The following is a 22,162-nucleotide window of genomic DNA, read 5'->3' as shown; positions in this document are numbered from 1 at the left end:
TTGATCTGAGTCTCAATTTCCAAATTTATCAAATGGAGGAATGGTAACTATTTTAACAGTTGTGTGTGTGTGTGTGTGTGTGTGTGTGTGTGATGTAAACAACATAATATATTTCTAAGAACAGAGTTCTTAGAAAATACTAAAAAATGCATTCTATTATTGTTTCATATTTATATTTGTTATTCCAGCTAGAAATTATACACTAAGAATTTAAATTATAAGGCTTTAAAAAGAATAATACATTAAAAATGTATACTAAATATATAAATATTGTAGTATTTAAATAATATTTAATGTAACCATTAAATCATCCATTATAATATATATGTCAATTATATATAAATATTAAATTAATCATTAGATTATAATTACATATATGCAATATATAATTGTATATTTGTTTTAACATGTTTATATATGTTTTATATATGTTTAGATATAATGTTTTATATGTAAACATATATAGTCATTATAATGATTAATATGTAATTAATTTATGATAAATATAAATTACTATTATCAAAATTTTATATTTAAATAATATATTTAAAACCTAAACAAAAATGTTTTCTAGACTACTTTTCCTTCTCCTCCCTTTCTTACTGTCATTTTGACCATAACAATCTCACTACCAACAAATGCTGTTTTAGACCCAAAGAGAGGGAGTTCTTCCAGGGATCTATGTGACTGAAGTATTAGGTGTCTCAAAGAAGAGGTGCCTGACTCATCTGAATTTCCGTGAAGAAGGATATTTCTCAGTATCTGCCTTTATCTTGGCGCAGTACACTTTAGGCAGTGTCAAGAAACACAATGAAACATCATTTCCCAAAATGCTTGAGCCACACAGACCTAGACTGGGGAGCAAGAAGCTGGCGGGGTCACCATTTGGGAGGAAAAGGTTTCTGAAGCATGCAGACATACAGTCTATGTCCTCAGAATCTTACAATTCCTAAATCTCATTGTAAAATGTCTACAAGGGGCCGGGTGCTGTGGCTCATGCCTGTAATCCTAGCGTTTTGGGAGGCCGAGGCGGGTGGATTGCCTGAGCTCAGGAGTTCAAGACCAGCCTGGGCAGCATGGCAAAACCCCTCTCTACTAAAAATACAAAAAATTAGCCGGGTGTGGTAGCACATGCCTGTAATCCCAGCAACTCAGGAGGTTGAGGCAGGAGAATTGCTTGAACCCAGGAGGTGGAAGTTGCAGTGAGCTGACATCATTGTGCCACTGACAGCCTGGGCAACAGAGCAAGACTCTGTCTCAAAAAAAAAGTCTACAAGGGCAATTTCAAAAGACAGGGGATGACACCATTCAATTCCTGGAGAGAGAAAGGGGGACAGAAAACAAGGCTTTGACTGCTCACAACACATGCTATCTGTTTTGAAAAAAATCTGTCAGGTCAACCCCCACATCAAAGCTGTGGCTTTCCTGAAGCACTCCAAGCACCTGCATCTTCTGGGCCAGGATATCAGTCACAAGACCCTGGGGATAGACCTTGCCATATGGGTTCACTGAAATGAGTGGTCAAGACAATGACTTCGGAGGCATAAAGCTGTAGGAATACCTGCTTATAAATGCTATTGCCATTTATTTATTTATTTTCCTTTAAGCAACATCTGATTGGTTCAGAAATACTGTGCAAGACACTATAGGAAAAGCAAGGGTGAAAAGATACCTTGTCTCTTAAGGAGTTTGCAATCTAGAACAGTGCTCTCAACTGGCCATGTTTTGTCCCAACGGACATTTGGCAAAGTCTAGAGACATTTTTGGTTGCCACAACTAGTGGCTGGGGTTTAGGTAGAGGGTGCTGCTGGCATTGAGTAAGTAGAGGCCAGGGATGCTGCTAAACAAAGCACGGCGCAGCCGCCACAACACAGAATTATCCAGCCCAATATGTCAATAGCGCCGCAGCTGAGAAACCTTGATATAGAACACATCACACACGATATGCCAAAGGTACCTAAACCTCTATTTTCTGGGCTTACATGTTCAATTAAGGAGTTCTCTTTTTTGTTTTTAATATTATATTGCAAAACTTATGAGTCAGTTTCTTGGGAGAGTAAATAAGGTGAGAAGCACTGGTTGCAGGCAGGGACCAAATCTCTCTAATCTCAGAGTTTCATATTGGACCATTGATACAAGATGCAGGAAGGCTTTCTTGAAAATGTGATCCCAGAAACATAGCTGATGATAGAGAATCCTACCCAGATGAGGTAGGAAAGCAGACCAGACACAGCTACTGCTTGTAAGTTACATCCCATGGTGTGGCTGAGGGTAGAGTTCTACTTGAAGTTCATACACTGGCTGAATTAAAACCAGCGACCTAGCACAACTTAGGGCCTTCGTTTTAGAATTCTTTCTTCTACCCCCGTTTGTCAAGGCATATATAAGCTCTTTGATTTCAGCAGTGTAAGCTCACACATCCTCTGAAGTGAAAATGTGTCATATATTTTTTTCCATTTTTTTGTTTGTAACCCTAGGGAGCATTCCTAAAAAAATCGGTCCCTGTTCTATGGACTATGATCCCAATCTCTTAAAAGAAGACGATGAACTACACTCTCAGGTAAAATGAAGGCTGTAGAAGTTGGCTTTGGAAAGACCATGAAAACAGCAGCCCCTGATTATAAACTATGATTTCTTAAAATGTATTTCCAGGTAGAAAGTAATTTGGTCTTCAAAGCAGGTTTTGAAGTGTGGGATGTGGTAAAGCAGCTGACGTTTGAGAAATCAGCAATGCCAATAGATTTTTATAACATTGGAATCAGACTTCTTTAAGCTATTGAAGACTTTAGTTAAATTAATCAGTCTACAAGACTCTTTTCAGTTCGAGCAGAGTGATTAATAAATCTGCTGATTGTGCTGTGTTTCAGTGATTTATTTGGCACGATCATGGCTGCCATGAAGTCTGTATAGAAACTATCTTGGTAAACTTATATAAATTAAGTAGCCTGGATTTCCAAAACATCGGCCAAATTAATATTACTTGTATTACTGGATCCAGTTTTTAGATACTTAACATTTTAAAAATCTGTATCTGCCTAGACCAGGTGACTTCGAATTTTAAGTATTTAAAAAATTTAGCTTTGCTAGAAAATTGAAGTAAAAGAACCCGGCCCACCCCTACAACCTGGCCCCTTTGTGTACAAGTTACCTGAATCATCATCTTAATTTTATACTTTACTGACTAAATGCATATAGTTCTACAGAGCCATCTTTCATGTCTTACTTTCACTACTGACATTAAAGTAAATCTTTTCTTCTTTAACCTCTAAATTGTGGGCCATCATTTAATCAAATAAATGACTGTGTTTTTAATGTTCAGGTGGCTACTTACAGCACGTACAATTGTGATAGTTTCTATGTTGCAGACTTTTTATATTGCAGATCTTCTATATCACAGGCTGTATTAAAGATAAAAGCTCTGAAATAAAAAGTTTAGTGAAATCTGCAACAAGGAGAAGTACCATTTACTGAGAATTAGGACATTACTAGATGCTGGCGAATTTTCTCAGTCTACAACAAAAATGACTCATTTTATTCTCACTGCAAATTAATGGGATAGATATTGGTATTACCATCATTATCCCCAACTTAGAGATGAGAAAAAATGAAGCATGGGAAAATGAAGTAAATTAACCAAAATTGTATTGCTAATTAAAGTATATAACTGGGTTTTCAACCTAGACTGTCTGGCTCTAGAATCCATATTTGTAGCAATCATGGAAAAACATAAGTTATGAATCTTTTTCTTTTGTTAGCCAGGTATGTTTTCTACTTCTTGGTTTTTGTAATCTTAATTTCAGGTCTAGGGTATGGAAACCATGGGACAATCCTCTAGCAAGTGAAAAATGGGTGAAGCAACATTACATTCTTTTAGTACATATGTATTCAGGTATTTTTACATATACTCTGTGGGAAACTAATGAAGAAAGATGTTTGTGGGACTTCTACGATATTGTGGGTCAAATACTAGCCTTTTAATTATTTTTGTAAAATTCTCATACCAGTCGTTGACCTTCAATTTTGGGATTAGAAGCAAGGCTAAAGTAGGTAAGGTGAGAATGAATACGTTCACTCTAAAAACCTACAACTCTTCCCCATATTTTCTGAGTTTACATGTTCAATCAAGGAGTTCTCTTTTGATTTTATTTTAAATATTTTGTTCTAAAACTTAGGAAGTAATTGCTTGGGAAAGTAAGTTCTTCCCTGGGGTCCAGGCACATTGGGAAGGTGTCTTCATGCTGAATGGCTTTCAGAGGCAGCACGTGCATGTTGGGACTGCATCTCAGCCCCGTCAGTGCTGTGGGATGACAGAGCCAGGACACACCCAAGTTATAAGCAACCAAGTGTTACGGGTAAGGGCATTTATACCACCTTCTAAGCATAGAAATACCACCCTCTTGACAATAAACAGTCTCAGTCTGAGACTCCACACTCCAATTTAAGCATTTCATTTTTTCTCATGTTCTTATAGTATCAGGCATTAACTAGGATCTTCAACTAAGTTTAAAAAATTCTAACCTAGGCCGGGCGCGGTGGCTCATGCCTGTAATCCCAGCACTTTGGGAGGCCGAGGCGGGCAGTTATGAGGTCAGGAGATCAAGACCACAGTGAAACCCCGTCTCTACTAAAAATACAAAAAATTAGCCGGGCCTGGTGGCGGGCTCCTGTAGTCCCAGCTACGTGGGAGGCTGAGGCAGGAGAGTGGCGTGAACCCAGGAGGCGGAGCTGACAGTGAGCCAAGATGGTACCACTGCACTCCAGCCTGGGCAACAGAGCGAGACTCCGACTCAAAAAAAAAAAAAAATCTAACCTAGGCAGTTCATAAAATGGCTGTGGGAAAATAAGGTTATTGTTGCACTTCAAATGTGAAGCATCAGTTTTTCAAATGTAAATGATCAGAGAACAGTTTACATGTGTGATGCCAAGTGGCCAGAGATGCTAGTCATCTTCCAGTGGGCAGAAACAGAAGCCCGAGGGAGTCAGTACTTGAAGGGGTCTCTCTAGCATATCCTGAGCTACCTAGCCAGGGCTAACTTGTTTTCCCCTGGGTACATTAATGGAAGCCTGTCCTGTAAAATTCTCTGGTGAACACATCAGGCATGAGTTAAAGAAAGGTGGAAGAGTATTCCTGCTGGATGGTCTCAGGATTTAGGCTGAATCTAATTTGGAGCTATGATTGTTTTTGAATGATGATAATAGCACTGATGGAAATGAACATGATGTCATATTTATTTGCTTTCATAGTTCAGGCACACCTGGTATTTGTTGTTGTTATCTATGACTTGCAATTCTGTGATCTTATTAACACAAGCCTCTTAGCAGAGTGTTTCCACCGCAAGTTTTCCTCCCCTGCCTTCTTAAAAAATGGTGAGCATCACGTAGGCCAGCATTAAACCTTCCACGGCTGCTCACTTCTGATCTTCCCAGGGCAGTTCAAAAGCATTTGTAATCCTCTGGATTCAGCCCTTTATTCACCATTTCCTCCTTCTAAGGCTTTCTCTTTTGATGAAAACAATCCCCTTGCCCTTCATCTGGCCAGATGGGCAGGTGAACAGTTCTCCACAAAGACCTACACAAAAACCCTGTGAGGGATTTGGAGAAGAAACGCTGCTAAGTGGAGCTTAACTGTGCTGACACCGTAACACTTTTCCAGTGCGCTGGTATCACTGCCTGTGAACTGCCAGCTCTCTCTGCACTCACAGACTTATCCTCTCACCAGTTCGTGGTCCTCATCCTTCTCTGTAAACTGATTGCCTCATGAAAGGAATTATGGCGAAGGGGCAGAACCCTCTGTACCCTGAACTAATTTTAAAGTTTCTAACCTAGGCAATATAGGAACCCTGAGCTTTGCTACCTACCAAATGACACAATTAAATAGGGTTATATGTCATCGGCTCAGATAACTTTGAGACTTGGCTCCTGTAACATTTTCTTCATAGCAGCTGCAAAGAAATGCCATAATAACTGTACAAGAAATGGAAGGGTGTTAAATATTCAATTGATCACCTATGCTGTATAGGATATGGTACCAGATAATACTTATATCCTTAGTATTGTAAAGCATTTTACATGCTATTCTCATGCCTCCTATAAGAATCATATACATACATAAATTATATATGTATAAATTATATGTTATATAAATTATATATGTATAATATTTCTAATGTAATATATATGTTTATCTTCACAATTGTCTTATCTCTATTCTTTAAATTTAAAACTTCAATTCATGGACTTTAAATAATCCATCTGAGTTCACAAAGTAGTAAAAAGACTTGAATGTGTCTTCTGATCACCACCTGACTACCCTTTTTGCTATAGCACTAGATATTTTTGATTTTCAAAATTCCTTAAAATACTTTCACCTCTCAATTTGCATTGCATTGGAAGAATGTTCATTCGTTGTTTTGTGACCGATGTTGTATTTGACCACCAATATTCACAAACCAGATTTTTAGTCTATGAGTTTGAAAATCAGATTCTAAGTTTTAGCAACTTATATTTAAAGATTTGCTTTTGATTTCTGTGGCAGGTCAGTATATGAGTGACAATACACACAACATATACAATGTGATGTTTTGGAATAAATTTGTACCACCAATTTCTATTTTAAAGTATAGATATGAATCTCTTTAAAGACAATGCTGTTGAAAAAAATTAATGATGATGCTCTTAGGGTTCAGAATACAGACAGAATTTATAGTTGTAATGAGGCAGAAAATCTATTTTCTGTCTTCTGAGTGTTGACAATATGGCTCAGGCATTGTTTTTCAGGCATATATTTAAGATACACATTTGTGCTTGGAAGACTGTTTAGATTATGAAAGTGCTTCCATGTGAACAGGCTTCATACATCCTGATACTTACCTGGGAATTTCTCTGCACACACTTACCTTTTGTTTTGGAATCAGAAGTTATTTCTTTGTATTTTTTCCCCTTTTGATCAGTTCTTTTGAGATGAACTAGTTTCCATGACTTTATGTCTTCCCAAAAATCCATCTGAAGGATTTTTTAGTGCATTAATTTAGATAGTTCTTAAAGGAAACATAAAAGTTCAAGAAATGTTTGCAATTTTTAGCATTCACAGGTGTTTTTCTTTACGACTTGCCAACTAGAGGTAATGTCCACAGTTGTTATTGTAATGTGAGTACTTAATAAAATGGCCTCTAATTGCTATTTCTTGAGATCTACCATATGCTTATAACCATGTTAAGTGCTGCGGAAGACAAAGAAATATACTATATCCAGTTTCTGCTATGAATTTAGTTTGAAGAAACTATGTAGATATTCATAGAGAAACCAAAAAGAAAGCAATTTATGCACTGTGTCATGAAAAACCTCTACTTTATCAAATCAGCAGCTTTGGTGGATAAACCAAATTTATGGTATAGTTCTTGGTAGCCATTTCAACCTTCTATTGAATGAGATTGAATAAAGTATCTAAGCAATTAATAAGGAAATGCCATCAAATTGAAATTTTAAATAGTTGCAAAGGCTTTTTACCAGCAACCTGGCAAGGTGTGCCAGTCAAATATATTTAGTTGGGACAATTCAAAGATCTCATATTTTTTCAAGAATATTGGTACTCTTTAATTTACTTAGGGATGGAGTAATTAAAAATATCAACACTGAATAGTCTACTCAAAAATACTTGTATGCTATAGAAGCTAAAAAAGATAAAAAGGACCACAATGAAAGGCACTTACTTTAAGTTGATATCTGTCATAACTGGATTTTGTTCTTAAGGTAATCAAATTGATCAATTTCATAGTAAAATAAATGAGACTTGTTGAGTTCACTGGGGATTTGATGACATATCTAATTCACCCGAGTTTCATGCTTAGGTTTTCCTGGCTACAACAACCTGCCAAGCCAAAGCAACATTTTGCAATTTCAAGCTATTCCAACTACAAAGTTGTGCTAAAACTTGTATGGACTAACATCAAGGAATTTCAACCAACTGACCTCTTACAAACAATCATTTAAAACATTTGACAAGGGTCTGAATAAAAGGGAAGAGGAGTTTTAACAAAACTGTCTTATAAATGCAAGTCATGCCTGATTTTCTGCTTCTCTAGACTAATGATTTTCAAACTCCTTATCAGCACGTGGGTTAGGCCGTTCTTGCGTTGATATAAAGAAATACCTTAGTCTGGGGAATTTATAAAGGAAAGAGGCTTAATTGGCTCATGCTTGTGCAGGCTGTATCAGCATAGCTGCAGCATGTGCTTCTGGTGAGGACCTCAGGAACCTTGCACTCATGGCAGAAAGCAAAGCGGGAGCGGGCACATCAAATGGTGAGAGCAGGCATTTGACACGGGAAAGGTGCCACGCACTTTTAACCAACCAGGTCTCACAAGAACTCACTATCTTGAGGACAGCTCCAAGCTAGCCATGAGGGATCCACCACCTTGATCCCAGCACCTCCCACTATGCCCCACCTTCAACACTGGGGATTACATAACATCCCAACCATGTCAGTACCATTCATAGTAAAAGCTTAACAGGAGACCCCAATAAATAAAACAGGTAAAAACCGAGCTTTTATGGTGGGAGAGGAAGAAAGAGCCCTGCTAGGTTAGCTGCTCCCCCTCCCTATTCCCTGCCATAGCAGGGCCCCAAGAACCCTTAGTTGAGCCACAGGGCTCAGTCTGCCTTCTGGACCCATCATCACAGGTTACAAAATTTTCTCAAGTTCTAGTAAGGAGCTCCGTAGACATTATGCAATTCCTGTGCTTAAATGGATGCTGTTGAGAATCACAGGCTGGGGGACTCAGGAGCTATTGGTGACAATGCTAGAATGAAGTAACCTGCCAGAGCACAGAACAGAGGCAAAGAGAGTCCTGGTAGCCTTCAAGTCCTTGATTCCTGTGTTCTTGAAATTCAGCACAATTTCCTTCTCTCTGCCTTCTCCATAGACTTGTTGTTCAAACCTCCCTTCAAATTACTCTGTTGAGAGCTAGTTCAAGTTGCATTTATTCCACTTGCACCCAGAAGTCCTGATTCAATACAAATACTGTGACCATCATTATGTTTGTCTTTCCATTCTGACAACATTTACATAAGCTGTCCCATGTGAAATAATACAAAAGTGAACATGTCATGGTCTCTGCCATTACAGAGATAAAAATTTAGTGAGGGTATCTGGAGCATAAAACAATAATTTCAATGCAAAACCCATGCCTAACGATGCTTCTTTATGATCAATGATTCTATAAGTCATTCTGGGGAAAATGTCACTGAAACTAGGTGAACTTTCAATCTGCTATTAATAAAACAGTTCATTTTTTTCATATTTGTTAATTTCTTTGACAAGGGAGATAGCCTGACGGATCATTCTGTGAAAGGAAAATCAACTGTTTGGAGAATTGGAGAAGCTGAAGATTATTCACAGGGCATATCTTACTTGGAGGAACTGGAGGAACACCGATTTTCTGTTTGGTGAGTCACTATATCCTTTCTTTTCATTTTCAAATTTAAATTTATTGACTCCAGCAAGAATTATTATTTTATTATTTGTTTATTCAGAATGTTGATTGCCTTCCTATTGTAGGCTATAGAATGTGTACTCTGACTTCAGAAAGCTCATAGTCCAATGAGGAATATTAATGTTTAAAAACATCAATGTGATCTGATGATTGGAATTTTTAAATATCGCTCAAAGTGCAACATGCGCACACAGAGAAGATGATGGCTAAATTTAATAGAGAATGGGGAAGGGTTCTCAAAAACAGTTTGAGCCAAGTCTTGGGGAGAAGATTGTAATCGAGAAATGGTGACAAATTGGTGTGGGCAGAGTCCAGAGATGGAATTAGGGGGATAGTTGGGTTTGACACATGCTGGATCCCTTAGTTCACTTAAGATCTAAGCAGGTCATAATTACTGCTCTCTCTACTTGGTGATGTGTTTATGGGTGTATCTGTTTCTGTGAACACACATATGATTGATATGGAAGAGAAGTGCTGGGAAGGGAAGGGCGTGGTCCCTTTAAATGATACAGAAGCGGGGAAGGGTGTGGTTCCCGGCTAGGGCTCCGCTCCCAGGCCTGTGCCCATGGACCTAGGTGAGGACAGACGTTTTTGTTTTCCTGCCCAAATGTTGCATTTTCACCCTGGCCTGCCACACCAACATCCTGTGCCTAAAAAAACCCCCAAGACCCTAGCAGGCAGACACACAGGTGGCTGGACGTAGAGAGGAGCACATCAGCAGAGGAACACGTGGGTGGCTGGATGTTGAGAGGGACACACTGACAGGCACCAACAGGCTGGCAGGCCACTGACTGGCAGAATGGCACACAGTTTGGCTGGGGCAGTCAGAGGAGAGCCGGGGCTGCCTTTCTCCAAGAGAAATCCTTTCCATTCCATCCCTTTCTGGCTTCCCCCATCTGCTGAGAGCTACCTCCACTCAATAAAACTTTGCATTCATTCTCCAAACCTAGGTTTGATCCGATTCTTCCAGCACACCAAGGCAAGAACCTGGGATACAGAAAACCCTCTGTCCTTGAAACAAAGTAGAGGGTCTAATTGAGCTGGTTAACACAAGCCGCCTATGGAAGCTAAACCAAAAGAGCACTCTGTAACACATGACCACTGGGGCTTCAGCTGTAAACATTCACCCCTAGACACTGTCGTGGGGTCAGAGCCCCAAAGCCTGCCCATCTATATGGTCCCCTAGAGGTTTGAGCAGCGGGGCACTGAAGAAGCAAGCCACATCCCCATTGCATGCCCTGCAAGGGGACAAGGGAACCTTTCCTGTTTCCTAACAAACAAACAAACAAAAAGCATGGAAGAGTGGGCAATGGATCTTCTCAGAGGCAAGGAGTACAGAATTTTGCAATGGTGGTGTCCATCAATGGTGGTGAGGAGGAATGACAGTGGCCATGTGACATGAAGAGTGACCTTGGAAAGAAGAGGTGGTACCTAGTCAAAGTCATTCATACCTACCCATGGCCTCCCTGCCCACCCCAAGATCTATTCCTGAAATTCTTTTTCCACTGAGGATTTATCTGATTTGGTTCTCAGAATTTACTTTCACTCTTCCATCCTGGAACCACCATCGGAAAACATGGTATCAGCTCAAGTTTCCTATGCCCAGTCACATTTTTTAGAACTCCCATTGATCTTAACTTAGAACTCTAAATGCTTTCACCAGTGTTTTCCTGATGCTGCCAGAGTATGGTATTCTGGCTAAAGAGTGAGTTGTTTTCCAGATTAAGAGAAGCAGGTCTGTGACTGAGAAGCATCAGGCATAAAGGGAAGCTACAGAGCTCAAAGACAAGAAACATGCATGGCTTTCCTAGAAAGAAAACATGTACAAGAGATGCTATTTGCTAGTAAGAAAAAGGCATGCTCCCTATTCTTCAGAAACTCTGTGATAGTCTCTAAGGGGAGTAGTGACATACTTGTTAGATTAGATTATCAATAAAATAACTTCCAGAACAGAGGTTTTAGGTGCTTGCTTTGATGTATGTAGATGAGTGATATGGTTTGGCTGTGTCCCCACCCAAATCTCATCTTGAATTGTAGTTCCCATAATCCCCATGTGTTGTGGGAGGGACCAGCTGGAGATAATTGAATCATGGGGGCAGTTTCCCCCTTCCTGTCCTCCCGATAGTGAGTTAGTTCTCATGAGATCTGGTGGTTTTCTAAGGGGGTTCCCCCTTCACTGAGTACTCGTTCATTCTCCTTTTTGCCACCCTGTGAAGAAGGACGCGTTTGCTTCCCCTTCTGTCCTGATTGTAAGTTTCCTGAGGCCTCCCTGGCCATGCTGAACCGTGAGTCAATTAAATCTCTTTCCTTTATAAATTATCCAGTCTTGGGTAGTATATTTGTAGCAACTTGGGAACAGACTAATGCGATGAGAGGGCTGGAGCTTCTGGTGAGTCATATGCTAAGTTCTTAGTTCTTATTCGGGGTTCACCAGGGCTGGGGGAAAAGCTTCATTAAGCCCTCAGGCTCCCAGCTCTTCCATTTCCCCTGTTTTCCAGGCCTTCTCTGATGACTCAGCTCCCTGTTGCCCTTCGGGAATGACCTTTCAGAGTCTAGAATATGCAGTGTCACAATGCGGTTATTATCTTATGTGTTAAGTTAAAAGGCTGAAGGGTTTCCCAGGATCTCAGAGCTTCAGTTCCTGATTGATCCTTTAAGATGCTTTACTCTCAGGCACTATGCCTTCAGTTGGTGTCCTCTGATGCTCTAAGAAGGCCAGATGCTGGCAATTACAGCTCCTGGGGCCAAATCCTGTTCTCCCTCTGCGTTTGTAAATAAAGTTTAATTGGAACTCAGACACATTCGTTTGGTTATGTGTTGTCTTTGGCTGTTTTCCTCTGCAATGGCAGAATTACGTCATTGAGACAAAGACAGTGTGGCCCACAAAACCTAAATTATTTACTATTTGGGTCTTTCCCCAAAAAGTTTGTCCACCTCTGCTCAACACTGACTTAAATTCTTCTCCACTGCTCTCTCGTGATGCCACTCACACTACTTTCAAATTTTAAAAGTCGTTTATTTTCTAATTGACAAGTAAAAAATGTATATATTTATGCTGTATGACGTGATGTTTTGAATTATGTGTACTTTTTGTAATTGTTAAGTCAAAGTATTTAACATATGCATTTCCTCTCATAATTATGTTTTTCTTGTGGGAACACTCTCTTAGTAATTTTCAAGTATACAATATATTGCTATTAATTGTAGTCACCATCTTGTACCATAGAACTCTTGCACTTATTCTTCTTGTCCAACTGAAATTTTGTATCCTTTGACCTACAACATTCCAATCTCCCCATTCCTCAGCCTCTGGTAATCATCTTTCTACTCTCTGCTCCTGTAGGCTCAACTTTTTAGATTCCACATATAAATAAGATCATGCAATACTTCTCTTTCTGTGCCTAGTTTATTTCACTTAACATAATGTCCTTCATGTTCAGCTGTTTTGTCACAAATAACAGAACTTTCTTCTCTTGTAAGGCTAAATAGTATTTCAGTTGTGTTTATATGCTGTATTTTTTATCCATTCATCCATCAATGGGCAGGTAGGATGCTTGTGTATCTTGGCTATTGTGAATAATGCTGCAATAAATATGGAAACACTCGCATTATTTTAAAGATATTTGTATGCTTGTTTCTCTCTCCACGCTGAGCTCCTTATGCATTTTGGTCATGCTAAATCACTAAACCACTTTCAAGGCTTCGTTTCTTGAAACAACCATTTTATTTGCTCACAATTCTGAGGGCTGGGAATTCAGGCAAGACATAATGGAAAGCTCTTCTTTTGGTCAAAATAGTCTCAAGGCTAGCAAGAGAAGGAATAGACTTCCCTCTTGATGCAGGAGTGGAAAGGTGATATTGCAAAAGGGCATGTTGGAATGGAAGATACTGTGTGGCCATCTTTAGAAACAGTCCACAACATTTTGCTTCATTCATTTCTGTGTGCACAGTTCCTCGCATAGGGTTCAAATATTTGCTGAACAAAACAAGTTAAAGGAAACAAAAAGGTGTAGGCTCTGTAGATAGATGAACCTGAGTATGAATTCCAGTTCTGCCACTGCTGTGTAATCATGAACAATTTGTCTGAGCTCTCTAAGGCTGCCTTCTCTTGTGTCAAACTAGAATAATAATATCTGTGTTTTGGGATTTGATGGATATTGTGAAAGTTGAGAGGTAAAGTACAGAAGATATTCTTACAGCAACTAAAACACAGATTTTTAATAAAGGCAATTATTATTAACATTATTAATAATCCATTTTAAGGAAATACATTTTCTGAGGGTTAAAATAGAGAGCATAGGTTACTCTGAGATGATTTATCACTTTCTATATCTGCCTTTCTTTCTGTTCTTCAGACACACTGAATGCTTGATGACATCAGCGCCTTTCCACTTTATCTGGCATGTTCTGCCTATTCCTAGCGAAGTGATTGGAGGTTGCAGCATCCACTTTATGTCCCAGAGAAGCCTTTCCTGACTCTCTATGCAAAGTGGGACCCACCTCTATTTTGGCAATTTGCTTTTTCATCACTTTGTTGGTTTCCTTTAAAGTACTTAACCCCAATATAAAATAATCTTTCCTGTTTATTTCATTGATTTGTTCATTTCTGTTTCCTCTGACTAAACAGAAGCTGTAGGCAGGAATCCCCCTTATCTGGTCACTCCTGGGTCTCCAGGTCCTAGCTTTAGGGTACCTGGTACATAATATGACCAGCAAACACTTACCGAATGAGTGAATAGAAGGAGGAATACGTGATCACTTCTCTCTCCCAGCCCCCTTGTCTATTATACCTATTTATTGACTTCCAATCTCTCCCTTCTCTTGAAACTGCTACCATTAAAAAAAGGGTAATATGGGATAATTAACCACTATACACATTTCTTTTTAAACCAGGGGTTGAGGATATGGGGGCTGCTGAAACCTCTATAAATGTCTGTTTTAAATGGTTTGAGATACAATCTGAACAATTTCCTTGATGTTTTATTAGAGCTGGTAAATCATTTATTGGGGCAGCCTTTACCTAAATCCTCTCCAAATCCCCATAAAATGCATTTAACACAGAATACTGTACTACCCAGCTTCAAAGATATTATATGATGTCGGGTGGGAAGCATTTGCTGCAGTGCAGCAAGTTTAAATATGTATGTTTTCTTTCTTTCTGTCTGATATGCTCTATCTCCTACCCCCAACTCACTCCTCCCTTTTCCTCCAGCACTCATTTGAATATCCCAATGTTGGTGAATTTGGTAGATTGTGAAAACTTCAGGAGGTTCTAATACATATTTTTGATGTATAGGACTCTTAGCTAATCAAATGCAAGTTTATTTCATTTGTAGCTGCAAATAATTTTTTAAAAATGGCTTCTGAAACCTAATTTTAAGACTGTCGTACTTTTTTTCTCAACCAAAAAGATACTCAGCTGAGTTGCCACTAACGACATCCCTGTTCCTGCACATCTCACTCTAGTTGGTCAGCTGCCAGCAGGGTCAGGTAATCTTAGGTGACAATCTTTGGGATAGTCCCTGAGAGGGTGTGCATCCTGACTGCCTTTTTTCTCAGCTGCAAGACCTCTATTCACAAGATGTTTACATTTTTACTTTGAGATATATTCCTGTGTGACAGGTTGACTATCTTTTGCTTATGTGTTGGATAATATGAAATGCCTAAGATTTCCTCAATATTTTTATAAATTGCAAGCACGGAATACATGTTTGTTGAAATAATATACAAAAAGTTAGGGTAAAATAAGAAATATTGGTATTTCCAGAAGAAAGTTCTGGAGAAAAGGCCAGTGGTACAAAATGTGAGGATGACTTTAGATGTTCTGAGTCAGATTGTCTGTGGTGGCTCTCATTTCTTCCTGGTGGACATGTTTCTTTCCCAAAAGTGCCTTTGCTTCCCCTCTTTTCTGATTAACAGATCTCCCCTCACCTCACACATATTCCATGGGGTTGGGCGTGATATATGTTATGTTCCTATGACCACTATGATTGGCCCAGGGGTGGGCATGTGATCTGAACCAGGCCACCCAAATCCTTCCCTGGAATTTTATATTCTATTACTTAGAAATAGAGATTCCTTCTTCTCTCCCAGGTACTAAGCTGCAGTGATTTCAGTTTAATGCTCCCTATGGCCAAGGCTACTGTTTTGCTAGTTATGCTTCCTCTACTACCTCTTGTTAACATTTATAATTTCTATCCTACTTGAAACCAGTAGCTGTAGGAGCCCTACTGATACTTTGTAGGTGACACATGTATGTTCTGTCCTACAGAAAAGAAAATGAACAGTTGAATTCTAAAAATTATATGTTAGACATGAGTATATAGAGATAAATGGCATATCTATAGATAGATAGATAGATAGATAGATAGATAGATAGATAGATAGATAGATGTGCATTTCAGGTCAAAAAAGATACTGTCCACTGGGAAGCTTTAATTATTATTATTTTCTATGAGTGAAAGGACTTCAGGGAGAATGTTTACAATGTCCATTCAGTTAATTATGCAAATAGCCACTCATTTGCCTGTGTAAACAGAGCTATAGAATCCATTCCCTGTGGAGTGAATTGGGTTCCCTGCTTCCTAATGCAGTACCTTAATCTTTGTATAGTGATTTCTCCAAAGAAGTAAGCCAGATTATGTGATAAGTACCTCTGGAAATTGCACTAAAGACTGTTTCAAAACAGTAGATGTCACTCCAGTGGTTTAAAGAAGTTAACAGTTTTCAGAGGTACCTAACTCCTAAATGGGGAGAAGGTTCAGTAACAAGACAATCTTAAAATGTTTCCATTAGTATTCAAATGTAACTTCGTGGGTAAGCAACCAGAGAACCACATATTTGTAGAGCAGAAAGGGGTTTTGGGATTATTTGGTTCAGCCCTGCCAGTTTATACAAGTATAAAGCTGAGACCTACAGAAGCTAAGTGACTTGCCTTAGGTCATCCAGCTAATAAGAAGTGGAAATGACACTAGAACCCACTTCCTTTCCATTTCAATTCAGTCCCAATCATAAAAAGTAAATTCTCCCTAGAACTCTGCTAGTCTTTTCATAGTTTCCTGTTTCTATCAATTTCAAGCTTCTTTGATATATATCAATGCATTGATGAGAGTGCTGATTTGGGGGAAAATGCATATGATGGACTTACCTCTGTGGCAAGTCTCCTCCCGGCTACAAAGGTAGGGAATAGGCATATGCCCAGATGTTTGCAAAGTGCACATTGCTGACCACACAGGCTGAGCTCTTTTTGTGTTCTCGGCCAGTTGTCTATGTCGCTGACCTGACTGTACTGCTTAGGGGAGGTATGGGTTAACTACACATCACAACAGGAAAGTTATTCTTTAATAAAACTGATACACTTTCCTTTTTATAACACACATGTGATTTGACATTGAAATAAAATGCAGATGCTTCTTTGATTGGCGTATTCCCTGTTGTGCTTTTCTGAAACACCTTCACATATGGTCTGCCTCATTCCTGAGAAATGACTTGTTGTTTATGTCATACAAACAGAACAGATTGATTTTACAGTGAGTAAGGAGGTTGATGAATTGTACATTGGAGAGAAATCTTTGTCTCGGCAATCCAAACACTTGAAAATAAATGTTGCCTTTTGGAAAAGGCTCTCATGATACAACCATGATCCCTTTATTTCATGCCCCCTTTATAGGGGTTAAATAGATACAACACATGCAATCTCAGCAACAAAAAAGGTAGTTACAGTCACCTCAAAATATAATTTTTCTTCTTGCTTTGAAACATATCCTGAAACCTAACAGGTCAAAAAATGTCAGACTCGTCCCAAAGGAACAAACCCTAAATATTAACTTCAACATTGTGTCTGCACTATGACCAGAATGAAACATTCCTGATATTTGGTAGGAGAGCAGTACTCTTTTCTTATTTATCAACTGAATCTTAAATATAAAATTCTTATGCTAAGAAGTCTTCTTAAGGGCCTCCAACTTTCATTCCTTCGGAATTATTTTGTGCAATACGGTGAAAGCAATGTGCGCTCATTCCTCTGATGATAAGCTAACCATATCCATGGGTGCAGAATTTTAGTTTATAAATCTCTTTTCCACAGTTTTTTCATTTGGTGCTCAGAACACCCTTGTGATACTCTTATTCCCATTTTACAGATTATATATCTGAAGTCCAGAGACATTAGGTGGCTAATTTACCAATACTCAACTAGTGCATCTATGCTCTTTTCATATAGCGTGGAATTCTCTAACTAGTCTCAGATTCATACATAGACATAGTTCATGCGTTCTGCAGTTTTAAAAATATAATGTCTTAAGTTGTATTCTACTGGCATGTTCTGCAGAGTTCAGTGGGTGTGGAGTGAGAATGAGATGCCATGCGGAGGGAAGCAAAGTCAGCTCTAGAATGGTTCATCAGAGCAAAATAACTATGGAGGTCTATTCCTGACAGTAATTTATCAATGATGCACGTATAATTAGGGATTGAGTGATGTCTTTATTAGATGTGGCTAATGCATGACCATATATTTGTACTGAGAGGGAATAAGTCATGGTGGCTAAGAATGCAGGCTCTGGGAGCATAGTACCTAAACTCAAACAAATTAGCTTTACAAATTTCTAGTTGAGTAAACTTAGACAGGTTTCTCAAACTCTTTTTATCCGAATTTCTTTATCTGTACAAATGAAGCTAGAGGTACCAGCCTTATTTTAGTGAATTCAAATATGTATATAAAAACTAGAATAGTATAAATGCTCAAAGTATATAGCAAATGCTCAGCAAATGTTAGCTATTACTATTATTGGTACTAGTATTATCTTTTAGAGACAGAGTCTCAGTCTGTTGCCCAGGATGGAGTGCAGTGGCACGAACACAGCTCACTGCAACCTTGAACTCCTGGGCTCAAGCAATCCTCCTGCCTCAGCCTGCCTAGTAGTTGGGACTACAGGCATGCACCACCATGCCCAACTAATGTTTGTAATTTTGTGTACGGATGAGATCTTGCTATGTTGCCCAGGCTGGTCTTAAACTTCTGTCCTCAAGTGATCCTCCCACTTTGGCCTCCCAAAGCACTGGGATTACAGGTGTGAGCCACCACGGCTGGCCCTAGCTATTATTACTAGCTGAGGCTCTGTCCTCTCTGCTACTCTTCACAACTCTCTGCTCTCCAGCCTATATTTTAACTGTTAAAATAATGACCTGCTTGTTTTGGGGAAACATGAAAAGCATTTGGTAGTAACTAAAATATCTTCAGTGTAAAAATAAGATGTTAATGGTAGAGGGGAGATACCAGGGGAGTAAACATAATGTGTCGGTTTTCTATTGCTGTAAAACAAATTACACAAACTTGGCAGCTTAAAACAACACATTATTTTTAATCGTATAGTTTCTATAGGTCAGGAGTCTGAGCATAGCTTAACTGGGTCCTCTGCTTAGGGTCTTACAAGGCTGTAATCAAGATTTTGTTTGTGCTGTGCTTCATCTGGAGGCTCAACTTGGGGAGTAATCCCCTTCACACTACTTTGGGTTGTTGGCAGAATTGATTTCTTGGTGGCTGTATGTTGGGGCGGTGGGTGGGGGGACAGCTTTTTACTATCCGTGGCTAGAAGGCTGATCACAGTTTCCAGAGGCCACCTATAGTTCCAGGCAATATGGTCTTCTCTATGGCCTCTTACTTTATGAAGCCAACAAGGAGAGTCTTTCATTCAAGGAGGGCCAGTGTTTCTTTCAAAGGCTTTTATCCAGTTAAGTCAGGACCACTCAGGGTAGTCTCCCATTTGGTTTCAAAACCAGCTGATTGGGAACCTAATTACCTCTGCAAAATCTTTTCACCTTTGCCATTTTCAATTGGCCAGAAGCAAGTCATAGGTCCCACCCACACTCTAGGAGAGAGGATCACACGGGGTAGGAATACCAAGGGGCAGAAATTACAGGGGCCAATCACTGGATCCTAGTCTGTCTGCCCAACATAGGGAGGCAATGACACAGGCTGCTGCTCTTTGGAGTGGGTGGTAACTCTCTCCCTACTGGTGCATGTGAAGGATTCTAATCCAGTTTGCCTTTTAGGTGGCATTCACATCTGCTTCTTTCCTGTGGGTGGGCCTGAGGCTGGCACGGCATATGTTCCCTGTTGATTTCTCAGGGCCTAACTCCTTTGCTCCAAAAGCTTCCTTCTTCCTCTCAGAAGACTTTTTATTTTCACTCTACTTTCTTTATTGCCTTGATCATATGAGCACAAAACACCATTTTCTTCTGTAGCCCCTTTCCTGCTCATACGTGCTATCTCCTCTGCACATTGATTTTGGTACTATTTTTATGAATATGATTTTCTCTTTTGATTTTAAGCTTTATATCTATTTTCTCGGTGGGGAGGAGGTCAGTGCTGTTGGTGCTCAGTGAACTCGTTTTAAAAGCTATTCCCTAACAGGATGTCTTCCTGGCAATCAATTTTTTAAATATGGCTAAGAAGCCATAACAGCTCTGATAAATGATCTCAGTTCATGGATACCATAGTCCACTAGATTTCTAGATAGATAAGAAAAATGACATCACCTTACCCCCATCTATGTCTCCATAAGGAAAATAACAATGAAGAATGTAGTTATCACGGACATCACTAGGGCAATTAAGGCTTTGATCCCTGTAGCTTACCTTATGTTTGAAAGCAGGTACGTTTTGTGTTGGACACTGTTGGTTGCACCTCAGCAGCCATCTTGTCTCCCATCTTTCTTACTGGGGACAGTGCCTTCAATGGTTGAAAATAGTAGATATGTTCCCAGTCCACCATGCCCTATGGGTGGTCATAGATGCAGTTCTGATCAATAAGATGTGAGAGGATATTGGCTTGGGCTTCCTTCCTTTCAGAAGGGAAACAGGGAAGAAGAACCCTTTTTCCCCACCCTCTTATTTCTTCCCAGTTGAATCATTGCTATAAGGATATGATATTGGAAGCTTCTGCAGACATCTTGCATTATGAGAGGAGGAAAATGAAAGAGAATTCAACCCAGCATTCTGCTGTGTGGAGCCACTGCTTATCACCCTCTTCTACCTATTTGAAAGTTTCTTTCACATGAGATAATTAAATGCGCTATTGTTCAATACTCTTGGATGAGCATTCTGTTGCTCATGGCCGAAAGCAATCTTACTGAGACAATTAACCTGTATACATGTAATCCTGAGTGGTGGACCCTCACCCCCATTGAAGAGCAGGTATTCATGCTTTCATTCAGTATTTAATAGGTTTACATGATATCCTGTATTCTGGACTTGTAATATTAGAATTTTTTCATATTATCTGGGATCCACCAGAGCATAGCATATAACTAGTTGCTTTTTAGCTCAGTTCTATTTGGAAAATGAGCACAGTATGGTGCAGGAGATTCTTCTCCACAGATACCACACTGATTCAGTTGGAGAGATGGAGAATGAGGTGAATAGAATTAATTTAGCCAACTGTCTGGAAACCTAACGTGACATCACTGATAAGATTTAAATATCCAGGAGCTTCAGATTATGAGTCAGTCCAAATCCAAGCTGCATGATTTAAATGATGAAAGGGCAAAGCTGGGCAGGAAGCAATGTAGAGATTTATTTGATGCAAAAACTCAAATTACCAGTAAAATAGATAATGTTCTGTTGTAATAGTTTGCAAACAGCAGCAAGAAAACAATTGAGTGGGTGTATTTTGAGCTTCAGGCATTGTAAATTCTTTCACTCTCATATACTTTATGCCTTCTCTAATAAAGTGGAGAGTCTTGGGCCAGCTTCATTGGTGACGGTAGGTGGTCATTCATTTCACAATCCACTAATTTTCATGATTATTCAGTATTTTGTGTTACCTGAACTGCTTTGGATTTTGTCTTACTCAAATTGTAATATGGCAGTAGTTTATATGATTTCAGAATCATTAATTCAGTTGGCGGTCTCAGCATATGGAAGTTACTCCCTCATCTCTCCAAATACGAACAGGAATGGAAGGATCTTAAATACGCTGATGGTACATAAAAGTTTCTTAAATATACAGCAATGGTGTGTTAACCTAGTGTATCTTATTGGAAAGATGCTAAGTGCTTAGAAAATTCCTAAGAAGAAAAGCAATTGATATCAATGCAGATTTATCTTAAATTTATTTCTACTTTAAAAACGGAATTCTTGTATAATGTAGAACAAATAATAAAGATAAGGTACTTTAAGATTTTATGAACTTTTTGCTTTTAAATATTTGCATGGTATGAGCTTTTACAGAAATATTTCAAGAATATACTCTAAAGGCACCTAGCATTATGGTCCATCTGTCTGCCGCTCCTTTCTGCCATGTTGCTGCTGACCTAAAATTTGATTTTCATTGGCAGCTTCCTGTTGAGTTGTCATAGAATCTATGTGGCTACTTTAAGGGTGGACCACTTCCTATTTTTCAAGGCCATCCAATTTGTTTTGGGAAATTTTGACACTGAAAAAATTCTTCCTAATAGTAAAATCTGTGATTCTGTGTTTTAAATTATTAGTATCAGTTTGACTCGCTAAAATCTCAGGTCAAAAACTAATCTATTTATTCCTATATTTATTTATCCTATTTATGTATCCAAATAACTTATTTATGCATTTGTCTATCTCAAGATGTAAAGATTTGTTAAATATCATTAGATCAATTACATCTCAATTTGAGTATTCCTCATTATCTTCTTATC

General features: G+C 39.0%; 1 protein-coding gene across 1 annotated transcript in view; it reads left to right on the top strand.

The window, feature by feature from the left end:
- LOC101131940 (uncharacterized) overlaps positions 1 to 22,162 on the top strand; it is a 167,225-nt gene that overhangs the window by 66,110 nt on the left and 78,953 nt on the right. Inside the window, 4 exon segments of the mRNA XM_063707283.1 lie at positions 2,478 to 2,560; positions 2,653 to 2,700; positions 4,173 to 4,352; positions 9,320 to 9,444. Coding sequence (XP_063563353.1) covers positions 2,478 to 2,560; positions 2,653 to 2,700; positions 4,173 to 4,352; positions 9,320 to 9,444 — 436 coding nt within the window.

The sequence above is a fragment of the Gorilla gorilla genome, chromosome 5 (genome assembly GCF_029281585.2).
Source record: "Gorilla gorilla gorilla isolate KB3781 chromosome 5, NHGRI_mGorGor1-v2.1_pri, whole genome shotgun sequence".
NCBI lineage: Eukaryota > Metazoa > Chordata > Mammalia > Primates > Hominidae > Gorilla > Gorilla gorilla.
This window is presented reverse-complemented; position numbering and strand designations above follow the sequence as displayed.